The sequence below is a fragment of the Diplotaxodon limnothrissa genome, linkage group LG18 (genome assembly GCF_057381915.1).
Source record: "Diplotaxodon limnothrissa isolate DT_005_m linkage group LG18, D_limnothrissa_male_GT1.1, whole genome shotgun sequence".
Classification (NCBI taxonomy): Eukaryota; Metazoa; Chordata; class Actinopteri; order Cichliformes; family Cichlidae; genus Diplotaxodon; species Diplotaxodon limnothrissa.
In genome coordinates this window covers 16,434,423-16,454,024 of record NC_140613.1, presented here as the reverse complement: position 1 = coordinate 16,454,024, position 19,602 = coordinate 16,434,423, and the positions used below count along the sequence as shown (strand labels likewise).

General features: G+C 39.5%; 1 protein-coding gene across 1 annotated transcript in view; it reads left to right on the top strand.

The window, feature by feature from the left end:
* The first annotated feature begins 4,244 nt into the window (after positions 1 to 4,244).
* Positions 4,245 to 19,602, top strand: part of spidr (scaffold protein involved in DNA repair) — a 43,991-nt gene continuing 28,633 nt past the window's right edge. Inside the window, exons 1-8 of the mRNA XM_085377962.1 lie at positions 4,245 to 4,398; positions 4,724 to 4,885; positions 4,982 to 5,045; positions 6,121 to 6,327; positions 8,410 to 8,549; positions 12,247 to 12,482; positions 13,123 to 13,232; positions 16,641 to 16,860. Of these exons, the coding sequence (XP_085234088.1) occupies positions 4,384 to 4,398; positions 4,724 to 4,885; positions 4,982 to 5,045; positions 6,121 to 6,327; positions 8,410 to 8,549; positions 12,247 to 12,482; positions 13,123 to 13,232; positions 16,641 to 16,860 (1,154 nt within the window). The 5' untranslated portion in view covers positions 4,245 to 4,383. The remainder of the gene's footprint in view (positions 4,399 to 4,723; positions 4,886 to 4,981; positions 5,046 to 6,120; positions 6,328 to 8,409; positions 8,550 to 12,246; positions 12,483 to 13,122; positions 13,233 to 16,640; positions 16,861 to 19,602) is intronic.

Sequence of the window (19,602 nt, the reverse complement as noted above, 5' to 3'; positions counted from 1 at the left end):
GGTAGAAGGTACAGGACTTCTTTACATCTGTGGACTGTGGAATATTTAGTACTGAGGGATTTACACAACAGGACTTGTTTCACAGGTGGCATCCTATCATGGTACTACGCTGGAATTTACTAAGCTCTTGAGAACGACTCATTCTTTCACAAATGTTTGCAGAAGCAATTTGCATGCCTAGGTGTTTGATTTTACACACCTGTGTCTATGGAAGTGATTGGAACACAGTGAGTGAGTGAATACTTTGGGCAATCCAGGCTATCCAGGCTATTCGGGGCCTGAACCAGGTGTAGGACTGGACTCTCCCAAACACGTCACTATAAGACTGGACTCTCACACACGTCACCACACGCACCACCACACATTTCCTATAATCCTATAATTCCTATAATTTATAATCCTTATCTTTATAATCTCTTCTGCTATTTGCACATTCTTTACTGTAAATTCCTAAGTTAATTTGTAAATTTTTGTAGTAAATTGTAAATATTGTAGAACTTTTCTTCTGTCATTTAATGGTCGGGCATTGTACAGCTACAAGCATTTCACCCCCATGTCATACTGTGTATGGTTGTGTGTGTGTGACAAATAAAATTTGAATTTGAATATAGTGTATCTAGTACAGCATTTATAGTTTGTTTTAATCAGCAACCAAAAAAACCTCTTTCTATATTATCATTTATTAGATTTACTACAAACCATTTTTCCCCTTTGCCTTCAAGTCAAATGTTCTTGAGAAAATCACAAACATCTATTTATTTCGTTTTCTGTTTAGTTTTATTTTCCAATTAAGAGGCAATTTATGTGAACAACTTAGAGTGTCCAAAAAGTGCCCAGCCCTAACCTCACAGTTAGGGCTGGGCCATATTATACCGTTCACGGTAATACCGGTATAATGTTAGGCAACGATAGGAAAATGAAATATCGCGATAGAATGGGAGTAAAACGCGCGTGCGCAGTGCCTTTGTTTTCATACGCACATGGCCGATTGTTGAGTGAAACAGATGAACCAGAATTGGTTTGTAAAAATGGTGCAACTTCCGTGATGTGGAACTGGTTTGGTGTTTGTCCATCAGATACACAACAAAGCACATTTTTTTGCAGAACATGCAAGCGGCCGTTGTTATTGTCATATTTGTCGGACTAAGATGCTCTTAAATCTGGGAGTAATCTGGGTCCTAAACTCCGTATGTTTCAGGTCAAACAACACTGCAGCATCACTTAGAGTTAAAAACTGTCTAAATTCTTTCATCTTTAATAAAACGATCAGCATTGCTGCTTTACCAGGTGTAACTATGAAGTTTAACTTCCAGGCATCCATGAAAACAAAAGTTATTACATTTAACGGAGTTAGAAGTTAGCAGGAAGCTAGCGGAAGTTAGCTCGCTAGTTTCGCTAGTTACCTAAGCATGATATTGCATGTTCTGACTGAGAGATTTCTGAAAAAAATCAAACGTACAGCTCTGCTATCACTTCCAACATAAATGAAGACGGGAAACTAAACAGCAGTGACGTTTGTAGGGTTACTGAAGTTGGGCTAGCTGGTATATAATGATGTGCTACGTGATCGCTAGCGACACAGCTATGTTAGCATAACATAAACAGTGAAGCTGGAGGACGAACACTAACACTTTTCCACTTATAAAAGTTAACGTGAAGGTTCTTCATGGTTAGAGACAAATGCAATCGCATGGCAGGATGCTGTAAACGGACCAAACTTCAGTCAGGAGAACAACTGAGATAATCCATCCACAATACGAGGTTAGTCATTAATATACTGCAGCAACATGGGAATAGAGCAGCTGCCAGAGAATTCAACATTAATGAATCAATGGTACAGAAGTGGAGGAAGCAAGAAGAATGAGTTTAATAAAGTTTGATTTATCTGACTGCTTTGTTTCGCTTAATGTGCCTTATAATCCCGTGCACCTTATGGTCCGAAAAATGCGTACTGCACACTGCAGTTTAATGTTGCAAAGCACCTCTTTTTAACTTCAGTGGATATTATACATGGTTATGCTCAGGATATGTCAGCCCATTTCTACTGGAAATGCCTTTTGGTTAAACTGTCAGCAAGGAATTTGCATTTGCACTGTTATATTTTTATAAAGCTTTAATGTACATAAAAACCAGCTTCTTGTTTAAGTGAAAATAAATGGAAGGTTTCCTTTTTGCGCTAGTAATGTTGTGGAGTTGTATTTTGTCTCGCATCAATTATATCGTCGGTTATATCGTTATCGCAAATTTTCAAATATATATCGTGATAAATATTTTTGGCCATATCGCCCTGCTCTACTCACAGTATTAGGGAGGAAATTGACAATCAGACAAATGTAATCTTTCCAGTGTGTCACCTAGGACCACCTAGGACCACCAAGGACCACCAAGCGGGAAGGAAAAACTCCCTTTTACAGACTGAAACCCCTGGCAGAACCAGGTGGTAAGGGGTGGTCATCTGCTGCAGCCTATGTACTTATATTTTGAAAAGAGGGTTGTAACTTCGCATGTAAATAAATATTTCCTTGTCTCTGTTATTCAGTGGTTATGCAGCAGGCGACTGTCTTCCTTAAACCACAAAACATGGAAGAGAAGATTCTTGGGTTGATTTTTTGAGCTGTGCTTTTAAGGCCTCCAAAATGCCTGGAACGACAGTCACATCATTGTTTTCCATCACAGTCTGAAGCACATATTTCGATCCAAATTTGTGACACAGTTCTTTATAGATTCGGATGTGCTAATTTTTTATTTTTACAGTATTTGGTACCGTAACTCAATTCTTCTACAATCCTCTCCTTCACATAAGTCACTATTTGATGAAAAAATATGTTTGCAACTGATGTGTAGGTTTTGCTAGCAGTGTGACAGACTAATTTTGCAAGACACAAGGTTAGAAAGGTCTGGTCAACTCAACATTTAAGAAGCAGTGGAAGTGGATATGTAGTCGAACATCCCAAGGAATTAGCTCCCTCTGTTGTAGAGGTCTCTGCACAGTCCTGCTCAAGATTTTTTACTTCAGTGATGCAAAAATCAAGATTGTGGCCATGCAAAGTTTAGCAAGCCAAGACTCATTTCATTGCTGTCATAATTTTCAAGCTCATATGGAGCCCTGGATCCTATCACATTCTTATTGTGTAAAAAGAACCTTTCACACAATAAGGCATAGTATTTAAACCAAAATTTGTGATGGATAGTTCAGTTGCAGAAAAAAAGTGTTTAGATATTTTACTTAAAGTAGGTTAATAGTTCAGAGGTTGTACATTGTAATATATATGAAGTAAAATGACAGTTTTTAGAATCATATACATGACGTCATTGGATAAGTTACTGATTTATTGCTGTCTATGTCTTTTTCATGTCGCAGCTATTGATTATTTTAACTATTTATATGTTGTTTAGTAGCTTGAGTTATAATAATCCACTTAATTTTCGGAATAATACATAACTAAAGCATTTTAAAAAGTAGTAAGAAGTAGAAGAGTAAGAAGTGCAATAATTGGATTCAAAATGGGAGTGGTTGTAGCTCAGAAAGGTAGAGCAGATCATCTACTACTTGGAAGGTTGGTGGTTTGCTGGTTGCTCTATTCTGCACGCCAGATACCCTTGGACAAGATATTGATTCCAAGTTACTTTCCGATGCATCCATCAGAGTGTGAATATGTGTCAAAGTGCTTAAGTGTTTGTATGTATGTCTGGGCTACTCTAACATTCTTTGTATGAATGGGAGAATGAGGCATAAAGGGCATTGAATGCTTGGGCAGGGAAGAAAAGCTTGAAAAGCTTAAAGACTTTTAAACAGTTATTGTTATTATTAAAGAGAAGGTCCCTTTGCTTCCATGCAAAAATGAGAAATGCATTAAAGAGGCTTCCACCATAGATTCCAATTCCAATTAATAATAATAATAATGATAAAAATAATAATGACAGTGTGATATGACTCTTTATAAAGAGTAGTAACTTGGCCTGTATATTTACTGTAGTAATGATTTTTGGACTTTTACCTGTATCAGTAGAATAATATACCCTTTGGTACGTATTTAAACTTGTGCAGTTCAGCCTAGTGCAGAAAAGCAAACTCAAGAAGAAAACTGTATTAAGAGTTTCAAGAAAAGTGAATCAATCTAAATTTTACAGGCATAACTGAGTGATTTGGTGTGAGAATCTCACCCATATCCGCCTCCGGTCCACGCTGGTGAGTTATGAAACGCACCTCCAGATTGGGTAAGCGCCACTAGTTTGTTCCTGCGCTTAGCAAACTAGTGAGGGAGGAAACACTGGTAACTTCACAAAGATGGGTTCGAGATATATTATATTTCTAATGACGCTTTGGGGACACGCACACAGACCACTTCAGTAACTCTGCATTGACTGTTTTTTTTTTTCTCAATGAGTTCCAGGAAGGTAAGAAGTCTGGTAACTAGCTAGCCAGTTAATGCTACTCAATGGAGTATAGCTAGTTAGCTTTAGCAGCCCATGTTATCCGGTTTTGCCCGCCCACAGCGGAAAGGGGTTTACTAGCCAGGCATGTGTTGCTAGAATCATATTTTAACTATTAATAACAGCAAATATAGCCACTGTCATTTGTAATTCAGTTGTCAGAGTAAATACAGGTGAAATTATCATTAAAGCCTCCAGCAGGGTTATCTTAGCAAAAACCGTTAAAGGCTTTTAAAAAAATTATTATTATTAAGCTAACCCCTTTTACTTCTTCATTAATTTTCTGCAGCGTAAAAGGTACTCCAGGGACATAAAGTGCGTTTTCTTTCCCGATGATATCCAAAATGCTCTCCCGAAAGTGGGCAGGGAGCCCTCTTCGCTCTCTTCCCTTTCATCCGCTAAGAGCTGGGAGAAGTGTGGAGACAGTTTTTTGGATAGTCCGGTGACAAAGGTGATAAAGATCAACAGCTTTCCGTCCATCTCTTAGCATTATCACCCTGCTACTCCCAACTGTGTTCATACTGTGGATTTCTATTTTTTGTTGCAGATCATTCCGTCTTCAGGAAGAAAAATATCTACTCTAAAGAAGCTGAAACAGTTGTCTGCTGCAGGTATCTTGCTCAGTTTGCTGGCCTTTTTTGCTATGGTCCATCTCAGACTTTTCTATCTTCTATCTTACCTCACAACTTTTAATACTCTGTAAGTACCTCATACTTAAGTGTACAGTACTGTTCACAAGTCAGGGCCCACTCATTTCTTTTAAATTTGTTAGGAAAATGGGAAATATGTACAGCAGTTATAAAATTAGTTAGTCTGTGGCAACAGGTAGCTTCCTTATAATAGCTGTCCGAAGCTTTCCAGAGGAAAAGAAATATCTAATGTATGATGTTTCAGAGGGCTTTTACTTTGAAATGCACAATTAGACTGGGTGACACTGTGAGGGTGTATCCTATTACTCCAGGGCAATTACTAAGTAGAAACAGGAAGTTTCCTTATCATAGCTTTCTGAAGCTTTCCAGATGAAAAAGAGCTCATATATGCCATTTCTTTTACTTTGAAATACAAAATCATACTTTTTGGTTATTGACTGGAAAACACTTTAGGGGTGTGTGCTCTTAATCTAAATTGAAATTAGTCTGTGGAAACGGTGAATTTCTTGTACACGTTTTTTTTAAATGGAAATGTTTAAAAAGGGTTATTAATATATTTGTCATATTTGCATATTTTTAGTTGTCATTTGAAATTTACTTTTCATATTGATTTCTGTATCATTGCTTATTTAATGAATCATTACATAATTAATGACAGATTAAATGTACTGGTCAATCTTGAAATCACCTTCACCTGAAGATCACTTTTAAGTGGGTTTCTCTTAACGTGATACCTAGTATATGCGCACATAACACAAAACATGGGGCATGCTTGATTTATAGTAATTATTAAAACATGTGCAAACCTAAATGGAAATAGTATCTGAGGCAAAAACAGAGTTTGTACAATTCTAACAAGCTAGAAAGTCAGTATTTATACAGCCACCTTTATTTTTCAGCACAGCCACAACTGTTATAGGCAAGCTTTCTTGTAATTTCTTCAATAGTCTTCAGAAGTAAGTCTCCAGTTTTAACAAGCACCTCATAGTGATTCAATTCGAACATTGCATTGTCCCCTTCTGTATGTGTTTCCCAGTTCAGAGCAGTTCCCCTCACCGTGAGGAGGACCCAGTGAACATTGCATGGAGCTCCAGTGACTCTGAGCAGCCTGATGATGAGACCCAGGAGCAGCATCCATCCAGAGTTACTGCACAGAGGCAGCAGCAGTGTCACAGTCGAGGGAGACCCACAGCTTCCACTCAGTCTTACAGCAGAGCACTGCTCATGCTCAGCACTGATAAAGGTATAAAATTAAGTTGTGACTTGCTGAGGGAGAAATTTTACATTTCAGGTTATTCTAACTGAAGTTCACCTTTATCTTCAAAATTTCTTCTTTTTTTTTGTCAATTTTTTAACGACAAAACAAATAGTTTCTGACCTTTGGAGGTGCTTTTATGGTCAAACTAGCGCATTCTTTGTTTCAGTCTTTATGACAAAAAAACATATGTTGGTGTACTATCAGTCTTCTTCATTTACAGTTACTTTTTTTACAGTTTGCCATTTTTAGAAGCTCAAAATGAATTGGACAAACCAACATAACATTTAAATGTAAAAGTAGTTCTTAATATTTAGCTGAAAATCCTTTATAGTCCGTGACTGAGTACTAGAACCCATGGACTTTACTAAATGCTAGTGATGGGATTTCCGGCTCTTTTTAGAGAACCGGCTCTTTCGGTTCGGCTCACTAAAATGAGCCGGCTCTTTCGGCTCCGAACCGGCTCTTCAGGTTGTTTTGTTGCTTTAATTAATTTATTATTAACAACAATATAAAATTATGCACAAAAGGAATCACTAATGTAAAAAAAAAAGTGGTTTTATTTATATATGTTTATATATAAATATATGCGGTGGCCCCTAGAGACAAAACACGTACAAACTCCAAAACACATTTCTAGTATGAACTGAACTTCCAAAACAGAGCTACCTAGATCACTTAAATTACACAATTAAAAGCATATGTGTATTGTTTGTGTATTTATACACAAGCATTCATATATATAGTCAAATAATAATTTAAAAAAAATGTTCATTTACCTTTTGCTACCACACACCAAATCCGGTCGTTGGTACTTGCTGGCTTGTGTAGCCACTAGGTAACAAAAGTTCAACACTGCCCCTAGCATCCTGGAGCAGTTCTGTTATCTTTTGTACGTGTTTTGAGTTTTTATGTGCTTCTGAGTTTTTATGTGTTTTGGAGTTTGTACGTGTTTTTACGTGTTTTGGAGTTTTTACGTGTTTTGGAGTTTTGAGGGTGAGAGAAAAAAAAAAAAAAACGGCTCTCGATAAGAAGCCGGCTCGCGTCGTTCACGTCAAAGAGCCAGCTCTAAGAGCCATTTCATTCGCGACCGACCCATCACTATTAAATGTGCTGTGTTTCCTCCCTTGAGATGTTCTGGTAGGCCTTTACTGCAGTCACCTTCAGTTGCTGCTCGTTTGTGGGTTTCTCTGCCTTCAGTTTTTTTATTTAATAACTGAAAAGCGTCCCTTATTCACTCGAGATCAGGTGACAACCGTTTCTTTGCTCTTGGATTGCTATTGCAGTATGTTTTGGGTCATTATCAAGTCAAGTCAGGTGGCTTCATTGTCATTCCAATCATGTGCAGTGGTACAGCACACAGTGAAACGAGACAATGTTCATCCAAGACCATGGTGCTCTATATGACATATAACAGACAATCAACACAGGACTACATAAAGTGCAATGTGCAAAAATTGTCAAAAAACACAACAAAAACAGTGCAACACCAGAGAGAACAGAACAATACAGACACAACAGTGCAATTGAAATGTGCAAAAGAGTGAGTATTGTGCAAAAAGTGAAAGCACGTCTTTATTGTAAACTTTAACTCCTCGAGAAAGTTGTCTTCTGTTGTTTTCCAGCTCCGTTGGTGTTGCTGAGCTGATCAGTGCATTCCTGCTTTCCAAGAATGGGCTAGTTGGACTAAGTGTAGTATTGGCTATAATTCGTGACTAGTTAATGCACCGCTTTTGTTAAACCCCTTGAATCAAAATCTCAAAGTGTGGCCTTCAATCAGATTTTCATTATTTAACCTACTGTGCTGGTGTACAGATGCAAATTTACAAAAAAATGCTTATTGTCTGTAACGCTGGGTAATACAGTAAATTAACTAATTTCTTAGAAAGCTTAACTGTTCCTTTAACTCAGTCTACTTTGTGGTCCATTTCCAGATTTTTCTTAGTAAAAGCAATTGACTTAAGGTGATAAACTTCTGTTATATATTAACAGCTCAGTTATCTCTATAGTCTGATAAACGCCATAAGATAAAATTTACAGCACTAGCACAGCTCTTTCTTTCATTCCTAGATGACCTTCCCGTTATTGACACAGACAGCGACCTGGGTGATGAGTCTCAGGAAGATGTTGAAAAGCACAGTGGGCAACAAATCTCAGACTGTGATTCCTCTGAAGAGAAGCCAAATGACTTCCCTTCTAAAACTGAAGATGTAAGTAAACCTTAAACTATCTGTGCCGTGAAAGTGTTTTTTTTTTTTTTTTTTAAAAACACCTGCATAGTGAGGCACACTGATCTGTAGATCAGTGCTGTTTGTGTTAGGGGACACTAGGTGGGGCTATATGCCTTCCTAAGCTCTTAATACCTTAGTCCAGTATATTACCAACTGTGTTTCTAATTATCAGCTGACTGCCAGTTGATGCATTTGTCTAAGAAGTGCTCATCTGTGTGTTTTAACAACTTTTCTGGCGTCCTGCTGGAGAATACTGTTCGCTGCTAATCTGATGGTTTTGTTTGCAGCTGTAGCAGATGCTGCATGAAAGCCTGTGTTCTTGCAAGATACTATGTAGATATTATATTTTAGTGTTTGTCTCAAAGTTGTTGTTTTTTTGTTTGTTTGTTTTTTTCAGTAATTTTTTGTTCAGTTTGTCGCAGTTGAATGTTTAGCCTTGAAACCACTAGGTGGAGCGTTGTCTCAGCCATGTTTTGATGTCCTAAGAAGGCCCCATAGGCTCAAACCAGAGTAGTTTCTAGATTCAGGTTATGTTCTGTCAAAGTTCAGAAGCTGAGCCAGCAGTAAAACACAGGTTTAATGTGAAGGGCAAAGTAGATCTGAACACTGGGGCTAATTTATGCGTGACGTGAAACTCACAAAAAAGCACTTGCCTCTCTTTAAGTACAATATGTAAAGAATTGCATAGTTTCCACTTGTGTTATTTATAGAAAGAAAAACACTGTAGAGCTGCGACACAGAGAAAATGGAAATTATTGAGTAATATTTGAACCTTTCAGGTTTACAAATGTGCAGATTTGCGCTCCTTTTTTGTACTTTGTCAAAGTAAATTAAATATTTTTGAAGTGTTTGTTCTTTTTTTTTTCTTAAAGCCAAAACACAAAACATAATTCATGCAAACTGAACCATCAGATTCAACGGTGTAATGAAAGATCCCCCCCCCCCCACAGTGGCTCGACTGCTCCCGCTCACAAGCCATTCAGAGGTACTGTTTGTTGAAGGCAGGGCTGGCATGGTGAGAATGTACAAGGAGTGGTGACAGTGTTTAGCTCATAGACCACACACATGCAGTTTAGTTGTTAGAGCACATATTACAATTTAAAAAACAAAAAGATCAGCAGGTTGTGGCAAAACTGAATGAATGCGGTTGACTAGATAGCGGTTTGTGAGAACACCGTTGAACACGAGGATGGGTCAGATTGAAGCCGGTGATCATTTGTCTCGGTACTGGTATAGCCTCTGCCTGTCGCTTACGGTCCTTTTATTGAGGCTGCAAAAAGCACTAACTTGATATATCGAGAGGAAGCCTGACGAGAGATTAACATCAGTCCCGCAGACCCCAGCTACTTCCTCTTGTCACACTTATAATTTGCTGTTATCAGCTCTTTGGGGTCAAAAAAATATAAGATCAACAAACAGGAGGCTTGTGGTCAGAGGGCCTCTAGAAAGAAGCCTTTAGAGTCCTACTTTTATAGTTTAATGTAGTCGCACTGAAATATGTGCACGGGGTAGTTTTGGCAGATCAAATGTTACATATTTGAAAGGAATAGTACGTAGCTTTCTTGCATCCGATTATCAGTGGGATTAAATTTAGTATATGCACAGTAAATATTGACTTAATTAGAATATCAGAATGTTCTGGCCTATTTGGACTTTTTATTTGCTGCCCGGAAAGCTCACTTACACATTTCCAATTGTAAATCAAACCGGATCTAACAGGATACGGGAGGGGGAGGGGGGAAGGATCCTAATCCTAGGCAAAATTTACTACTCCAGATAAACGCATGGCTGAGTCACTTAATGTGCCCCTGCCAGATTTCTGTGTTTTTGTACTAGCCGCTAAGAGAGGACAGGCGGAGCTGTATAGGCGACTCCGCGCTTCAAGGCCAAAGGGGATGGCTGCTTCCCAGATGAAGTGTGTTGCTCGGTCCGACACCCACCGACATCGGCGCTTAAAGGGTCAACCACCCACACCACATAAGAGCTCAAGAAGGGCTATAAACAACTTTTTTACTACTGTTTGTTCAGGAGAACTTGAGTGAGTGGAAGAGGCTGCGTAGAGCTGTGTACTTATAATGCTTTCAGTGCTGGTGAAAACATTTTTGAGCCGGGGCCAGGAACATAGTGTTCCTTTTTCTCTGTAGCTGGTTGGAGTGTGACGTCTGCTGGCACGCTGCCTAGCAGGGTCAAGTTGATTCAAAGAAGAGAGCATATTGGCTGACAGAGCCTGGTATGCTGGTCTTGTCTGCACATGACAGGAACTCAGGTTTCTCGTGGATTTTTCCATGAGAACAGATTCCTTCAGGTGTAGCCAGCAATGATACAGCAAGAAAGATTGTTTAGTGCACTAATTTGACAATTAATCAGCCTGACTGCATGTCGGTGTATCATCCTCTTGATTTTTGATATTGATTTTATTGTTTTTATTAATCATTAATTACTCATGAATATGTTACAGGTGGATGAACCCTTTTAAAAGCGTTACTTTTTGCCTTTATATATAATATACACACTTACACTTTTATAGGGATGGGTGCTCCTATTGTTGAAATGTGTGTATGTGCAAGCAATAAGCTTAGACTTCTGATTGCTTTAAACACTGTTTCAGACAGTTTTTCTATTTCAGCTCTGTACAGGGAGAGGATATCCTGGTGATTAATGCAGCAACCTCACTCACCTGCTGACACCTTCTGTTTACAAGGGTCAGCCAATCAGAAGAAAGGGGAAGGAATTTAACACTAGGAGGGTCATTTTGACCGCAGTAACAACAGCAGTAATAGCAAAGGTATCATTTCTTGAAGAAGTTAGGTTGTTAATTTTCATCTAAATTTTTATAATATTAAGGAAGATTTGACAAAATACATATTTAAGATTCATTTTAAGGGGTTTTATTAGTTTTATTAATGATTTACAGCATTTTCTTACAGAATGTGAAATAAAAAATATACATTAGAATAAATGTAAATGAGATTGAATTGACCTCACAGGTAGCTGTGCTCTGGATTTACTTTACTTGCTCTGCACAGCCAGCAACCTGCCCTGTTCGGTCAAACACTCCCCGCTCTGCTCCAACTCATCATGTGCCCAGCAATAATTATTCATGTGTTATCTAACTACAGTCACACTCTATATGTATTTATCAGTCACATCTACCTAGCTGTAACTCGTTTTGTGACAGGCTTTACACACAACCTCACAATGTGTGTAAAGAAATCATGTTTCTAAGCAACATGCTGTGCTGCAGTAGTGGTTTTACATTACATAACATTTCGGCTTTGGTAAAAGTTGTCCTAATTCTTTTGATCGCCCACACCCCAAAATTGAGTATTTGATGAATAAGCCAATTTTTGAAAATGGCAGAAAATATGACATGATTGAATTTTAATTTAACAAACCTACAGGATTTTTAAAATACCAAAGGGCTCAAAATGAACCCTTGGCAGTTTCTAGTATGAAGTTTTTTGAGAGGTTGCACCAAGACAAATAAGGGTTACTTTGAGATGTAAATCATTCAGAGTGTGTTTAGAGTCCTAGAAGAGAAATGTGGAGCTGGATGTCAGCATATAACATACAGTTGCATTTGACTGCAGTTGAGCATTTTTAACGTTTTCATTCAAGAATGTCAAACTACAAAATTACAACTGTTCTCCACGTCAAATGCTTACTTTGTTCCCAGGTTAAAGAGCTTGAGATCTCAGGGTATGTGTCTGATGGAGAGGATATTGGCAGCCCAATGACTTCAAGCAGACTGGACTCTGAGATCTTTCCTTTCCAAACTGGTGAGGGCAGCAAAAAGTCAATCAGCAACTGGGTGAGATCTGCTCAGGCGATGCTGCAAACGCCCCAGAAACCAGTCAATAGACAACCCAAGACTCCAGAAGACTCTGCCAAAAAGAGAAGAAAGTTTCAAAGGTGTGACTTTTGTTCCAGTCCACTGTTTTTAAATGCCTAGTACCTCTGCTGATACGCAGCATATGAGCGTATCATATTACTGCACCGAATTTAGTTTTATAGAAGTTTGATATCAGTCAAGTTACATAACATTAACCTCACACAGGTGAGCCTTCAAAATTATCATAAAGTTATGTCAGTGACGCTCAAGAAACCGCACTGGTCTTTGCAGCCTTCATGGAGTTAGAGTTTCTGCAGGACGGTGTTAGTTTTAATAAAAATTGCACCTGAGCGTATAATATGTGTGATAGTGCATTGCTTCACAATACGAACAAACAAAGCAAGACGTATTGCTTGCAGCCAGGTGATAGACAGACTTTGGTGACAATGTTTCCACGGCAGAACTGATGATGAAAGGGACACCTGGTGGCACAATGTGGGTGCTAAATGTCGTTTGCAATCTCTAAGCCCACCAAATCTGACAGATGGCTTTCTGTAGTCTTTGACAGCTGGTTCTGTGCATCAGAAAATCTTTTACTTCACTTTGAAATAAACATTTCTGCTTGTGCGTTGGTTAGACTGCTTGCGCTCTGTGAGTTTATCACATTACATCATCTACCTCTGTGGGGGTGGGGGGCGTGCGCGTGTGTGTTTTTCACAGTGGAGGTCTGGCAGAAAGGCTGAATCGACTTCAGTGCAGGCAGAGGTCAGCTATCAGCTTCTGGAAGCACCAGTCCATCTCTGGTTCCTCGGCAGCAACAACCACAACAGGTGATCCACGTCACACGAGTCCTCTGCCAGATCACACCAGGATCATACACACATAAACCTGTGAATCATCACTTAAAGTTTAACAGTGAACTTTGATTTGTGAGTGGGATGAAGCCTGGCTGAAAGGTGTGATTTTTTTTTTTTTTTTTTTTTTTAACCATACATGTGATTGTACTTAGGGGCCACGCTGAGGAAATGCTGGCTGAACTGTGAACTCGACATGTAGGTGACAGGAAGCTGCTTGCCTACCTTTTTTTTTCTTTTTTCCTTTCCGCGGCGTACCAAACCACTTGCATTGTCTTGTTGTTAAGTATCTCCTCGTAATAGGACATGAGCATTGACTCAGAGGTGACAGTTGATTGTGGAAAATGAAAACGCCTACCTGATCTAACTTAGAGTTTGTGGTCAGTCGATGGTTTGACTAGCGTAACGAGCTACGAAGATGGGTTGAAATGTAGGAGTTTATTTTGACTTGACCTGGTTTCGAAGTCTAATCAATATTTGATCTTTCTTTTGTCTTTTTTGCACAAAGACTTTTGTTTGTTTAGTCTTTTCAACCCATTAACGTCACATGGCTGACATCAGGATTTTTTTTAAATATAAAAAAAAATATATCTTTTGGTGCAAAATGTTCTTTTTCCAGAACATTTTTCACAATTTAATCTGCTACACTCAACCCGCAAACTGCAGGCCAAACAGTCACCATGGAATCAATGGTTCAAATCACCAATTAAGTAGCATTAAAAGTCATGTTTTCAGCCTCATACAAAGGCAGTTTTGGCCTCTCTGAATAATTTCCTTCATTATTATATATATATATATATATATATATATATATATATATATATATATATATATATATATATATATATATATATATATATATATATATATATATATATATATATATGAGTGAACTTCTTTCTGACTCATACATTTGGATGTTAATAAGGCTCAGAGTTCACAGAATGGCCAATTTGACTGACACGTGTGAAGACACACACGTACAGAGTGTCTCTGTCTCCTAGGCCTCTCTGCTAATTTGGACCTGGTTTGCACCTCTCCACCACGTTTGTGTAGTTGGTGCCTTTCGGAGCATTTTAATGGCATTTATCTGGTAAATGCTACGCTGTGTGGTAGAGTTCAGCCGAGGAGTTTGTGCTTCTGTTTTGTTGAGTGAAATTCTGGCATTTTAAGCAAGATTTAGCAGGTTATGGATGCAGGTTGCTAAAGCCTCAGTCACATAGGCCTAGACACTTGTCTGCGATGCCCTTGAAACTTCTGGTCAAAAGGAAAAAAATGTGCATTCCCGACTCATTGCGAGTGTTTCTTGGAGGTTGCTGTCTGTTGCTAGGTGAACCTGGTCACGAAGATGGTACTGCATTAAAAAACCTTCTTGTGATTGCTTTTGTTGCCCATGGTTTGCATGACACACATCGAATTTCTCTGCAGACAGTGCTAGCTAGCTGCTGAGCAATAGTGAAAACTGAAAAAGTGCAACGCAAACTGGAAATGGAGAATGTTCGTGAAACTAACACGTTTTAAAAGGTGCTACTTTCACTTTTAAGGCAAACAGTCTGTTCCCGGTTTGCCACCTCAAGGCGCTTTATATTGTAAAATAAATACCCCACAATAAAACAAGTATGCAGGTGTTGAGTTGTTTCCTAAAATATTGAATTTGCAGGTCAAGAGGAGGACTCGAGTATTCTCTCGGTTTTGGAGTGCTGCCTGGTGTTATTGTAATGATTTTGTTATTTGGGATCTCAATGCACAGAGCACAAATGAACCACTTAGCATTCATGTTTGGACAAATGCTTGTTAAAACCTAATACCTCTCCAACAGTCTCCTTGATCTGATTCATTCGTATCATATTAAAATTCCCCCTCTGGCCACTTACCTACACACACACAATGAGCTGCATTGACTTTGCCCCTTCTCTTCTGCAATTTTAACAATTCAATGCAATCAAGTTTACACACTTCGCTTTCATGATGCCAAGTCTCCCTCCTATCTCGCTTTGGTTTACAGCTGCAGGGCATCGTTGTGATTTGCTCTTCTTAAGTATCTCTGTGGACTTTATAGTTCACGCCAAGCAATCAGCGTTGTGGTGAAATTCCAAATATTTGTGCAGTCATCCACTGGGATTTACTGCGTCTCGTATCCAGCTCAGGCTGAGTCAGTAACAATGCTGACTCAATCCAACAATGATGAGACAAACTATAGGACAGAGGTGCAACAACTAGAGTCATGGTGCCACGACAATAACTTGGTCTTAAACACCAAAAAGACCAAGGAGATCATTGTAGATTTCCGGAAGAGGGGTCATAACAACCATCTGCCTCTCTTCATTGGCAGTGAGGCGGTGGAGAGGGTGAGCAGTTTTAAATTCTTGGGGGTAACTGTGACCGAGGACCTGTCCTGGGGCAACCATATCACCTCAGTTGTACGGAAGGCCCAACAGCGCCTCTACTACCTGAGGAGACTGCGGAGCGCACACATTCCCAGATCTCTGATGTTGAACTTCTACAACTGTGCCATCAGCAGCGTTCTGACGTATGGATTTCTAGTGTGGTTCCCCAGCTGCACCAAGGCCGATCAGCAAGCACTCCAGCGGGTGGTGAAAGAAGCTGGCAGAATTATTGGAACAAGTCTGCCAGAGATCAGTAATATCTTCCCCACTCGCTGTCTGAGGAGGGTGCACAGTATCCTGCGGGACCAACATCACCCTGCGCGCCACCTTTTCCATCTGCTGCCCTCAGGGAGAAGGTACAGGTCTATACAGGCCAGAACATCCAGACTGGCCAACAGCCTGTATCCACAGGCTGTGAGGCTCCTGAACTCTCTGCCCCCCTCTCACGGACAATAACCATATCCAACTTCTTAATAGCAATGAACTGGTCTGCATTGGTGCATCATATCTTTATTCTCTCCCCCCCCCCCCCCCCCCCCCCCCCCTTTCTTAAATAGATAACTATCATATCTGATATCATATCTCACAGTACAATAATATTGAATGGGTTGCATTGTTGTATTTTGTCATGTTTCTCAGGTCTTTGTCTGAATTTCTACGAACATTATTGCTAAGGATTGTCTTATTGCATTGGAGTCACACTGGGTTAAATATGTACACTTGGGTTTTAAGGGGTATTTATTATTTTCTTCTTTTTTTTGGGTTGTATGGAAGCCCCAAACGCAATTTCATTGTTCTTGACAATGACAATAAATAAATAAATACTAAATACTAAATACTAACAGCTTTACAGATATGCAATGCAAGTTGTTCTGATGCTAAAAAAAATTTTCATAATGAATAATGAGTCCCACAGAGAGCATGAGTACACTATGTACACAGACACACACACACAAGCATTAAACATCTGTGTTGTTGTTGTTGCTCTGATCTCCAGTGGACAAGGCTGGCGTGCTGGTGCTCGAGGTACTGGAGGTTCATGAGGAGTGCAGCATGCAGTTGGCGCACTGCGAGCACCACCAACCCCCCGGAGACGGCCACCAACACATTAACCCGGTCTCTGAGGAGAGCGCTCGTATGTTGGTGTTATTCAACAGAGAGACAGCTGCACAGCTGATTCCTGCACCCAGTGACATCATCCACATATATCCACCATGGTGAGCAGATGGTGCACGGGGCACACTTTTAAAGCTGACCCCTTTCATTATTTTCTGTTACAAAGTTATAGTTACATATTAAACATGGCTTAAGTTTCAAAAGGTCAGTGTATATAAGAATAATTCCAGTGAGCCAAAACCTTGGACTGCAGGTGGCTCCAGTTTTTTCTACTTTTAGCTCTCTGTGATGTCACTGAGAGCAGATATTCCTACTATGGTGGTATCAGTCAGAAAACGAGCATAGAGAACTCTCTTAGCTGCAGTTCAAACATGAGGGATAGCCATTCAGAAGAAAGCTGGGCCTTACCCAGAACTAAACAGTTCATTTTATTTTTTAAGATATTTATTTTTGGGTTATTTGACAGTTCAGGAGTGAAGAAGTAGACAAAAAAAGAAAATACGCAGCAAAGTGCTGCAGGTTGGACTCGAACCCAAGCTGCTACATTTCAACCTTAAGAAATATGGCCACCTAAACAACTTGTTTTAAAAAGAAGACAAGCTGAGGCCCACTAACACACCAGAGTTCAGTATAAGATGAATAAGGTTTAATTTGAACTGTGAATAATGCAGAGTTTGTTTATTTATATTTTTTCTGGTGTTAATAGTTCTGTGCTGTGAGCAGCTGTAAGCAGCGTTTTATTTTTCCACTGCGCCACTTAAACTGATAGTGAAGATGTGCTCAGTCTGTGGTTAACACATCATAGTTACTTTAACTGCTCCACAAAAAAGCACCACATTTACCAGTGGAAAGCTTTTAGTGTTTACATCAGCTGTGACTTCTCTGATGCACCTGAAAATACAGCACTGAAGTGTGAAATATGGCTGATTTGTGACGGTACAAACAAGGAGACCGAGCTGAAACTAAACTTCAGACCACAAATATTCAGACAGAACCGACAAAGTATTAAGAGCTTAAAACTGGCAGATAGTTTACATTGGTGAAGACAAGGAAGTAAACTGGTACAGTTGCCCTTGACCAGCCCTGCTACTTAGTGTCTTTGTACAGATAGAGGCAAGGTGTGTGGGGGAAAACATGTAAGACATGTACACTTGTGAATACAAGACGATCCTATTGTGTCAAAACCAGTTTGCAGCCATTGTTATGATGTGCAAAGGTCAAAAATACAGTAAAGAGAATTAACTCTGGACCAAATTTTGAGGAAAGATTTTTTTAAAAGTACATAATCTTATGTTATTTTATGATTTAAAATAACAATGAATGGTTTTTTTTAAATGTTTAATGTCCTAATTTTTTTAAACTCTTATATTATTAGGCACATGTGGTTGAATCTGGGCATGTGGTGCTGGAGGGTACTTGGTTAAATTTAGAGGTCCCATGTAAATGTCAAAAAATGCAGAGAAGAAGAAATTCCTCACACTGAGAAGCAGATGGTCAAACGACAGAAGAAAAACCTCTGTTTTATTTTTTTTTAATGGAATAATGGATGAATTATATCTTCTGTAATAGGCACATAATTAAATTTTAAGAATTAGAGCATTTTTTCTGTTAATGTCTAAAATAACACTGGGACTGGGTGACACATTTGGGGAGTTATATCGGTCAGTGAAACCATTTTTTCCCCCATCTTTGGTTTTTCTTTCTAAATCATCTCTTGGCCGACGCTCAAAACCTACAGAGCAAAATACACTGTTGCGGGCAATTACTCAATGCACGAGTGACACAGTACATGCAGGGCAAGGAGCTCAGAAGACACTGAATAGGAGGTTTGCTGGAAGTTGCACGTCGAAAATCTTTCAAGTTGTACAACTGTGTGTTTTTGTTTTAAGTGTTAAAACTTGGTGTTCTCATTTTACAATAGTAAATACTCGAGAGCCAGATGTGAAGAACAGTGCCTCACATGGGGGGATTGTTTTTGGGATTGTTTGGGAGTTGGAGCGAGGTAGCGGTTGACTCCAGCTGTTGGGAGTTTGGGTTGATCTGGAATATCCAAGCTGGCGGAAGCGCAGGGGCCTCCTCAGCGCTCTGACGTCACAAACAGCTCCAGGGAATGCTTCGCATTCCTCTTCCTGGCAGTAGTTAGGTCATTTCCAGCAAGCCGGGGAAAAAACACAGTAGGATTATTTTCTGGAGCATTTGGGAGTAGAGAGTGGAGGGAGCCAGAGGCCTGAGATTGAAAACACATGGTGGTTTGAGAGGATCTCTGGCTTTAGCACCTCTCCTTTCCTGTTTTATTCTCTTCAGCCACAACCATTTACTCCTTCAAAGCATTATTTTTGCGTGTATCTTAAAATTTTTCTGTTTATGTGTGGGGTTGACAGTTTAAATCAATCAGTATTCTGCCTGTATAAAAGCACATCATAACAGCAAGAAAAAGTGGATGTTCTCTGAGTCTAATGTTAACAGCTACAGGCCAGGCCAAAGTGGAAAAAACACAGAAATTAGATGAGCAGCCTGTCTGGTAAAATTCCTCTTATCAGTTTCCTGTGCGACACTCGAGGGGTTAACCACCCCCATAATTCCTGCAACGAGTAGTTTGACTCCTCCCACCTCCCACGCCTTGTTTTAAGTGGGCCAAGGCCCGAGCGGAAATACCTGCAGGGATTATTCACTTACAAGCTGTGACGCAAGCAGTCAGTGCCGCTCCTTAACCTGGCTACCTGTCTGATGATGACAACTGCCCACTCACCTGTTCACAATGGATCATGCTTCCTGTAAGGGTGTTGTTCATGTGAATATGAACAGCACGTTCTGCTCTGCTAAGATTAGAGTACGGCTTTTAC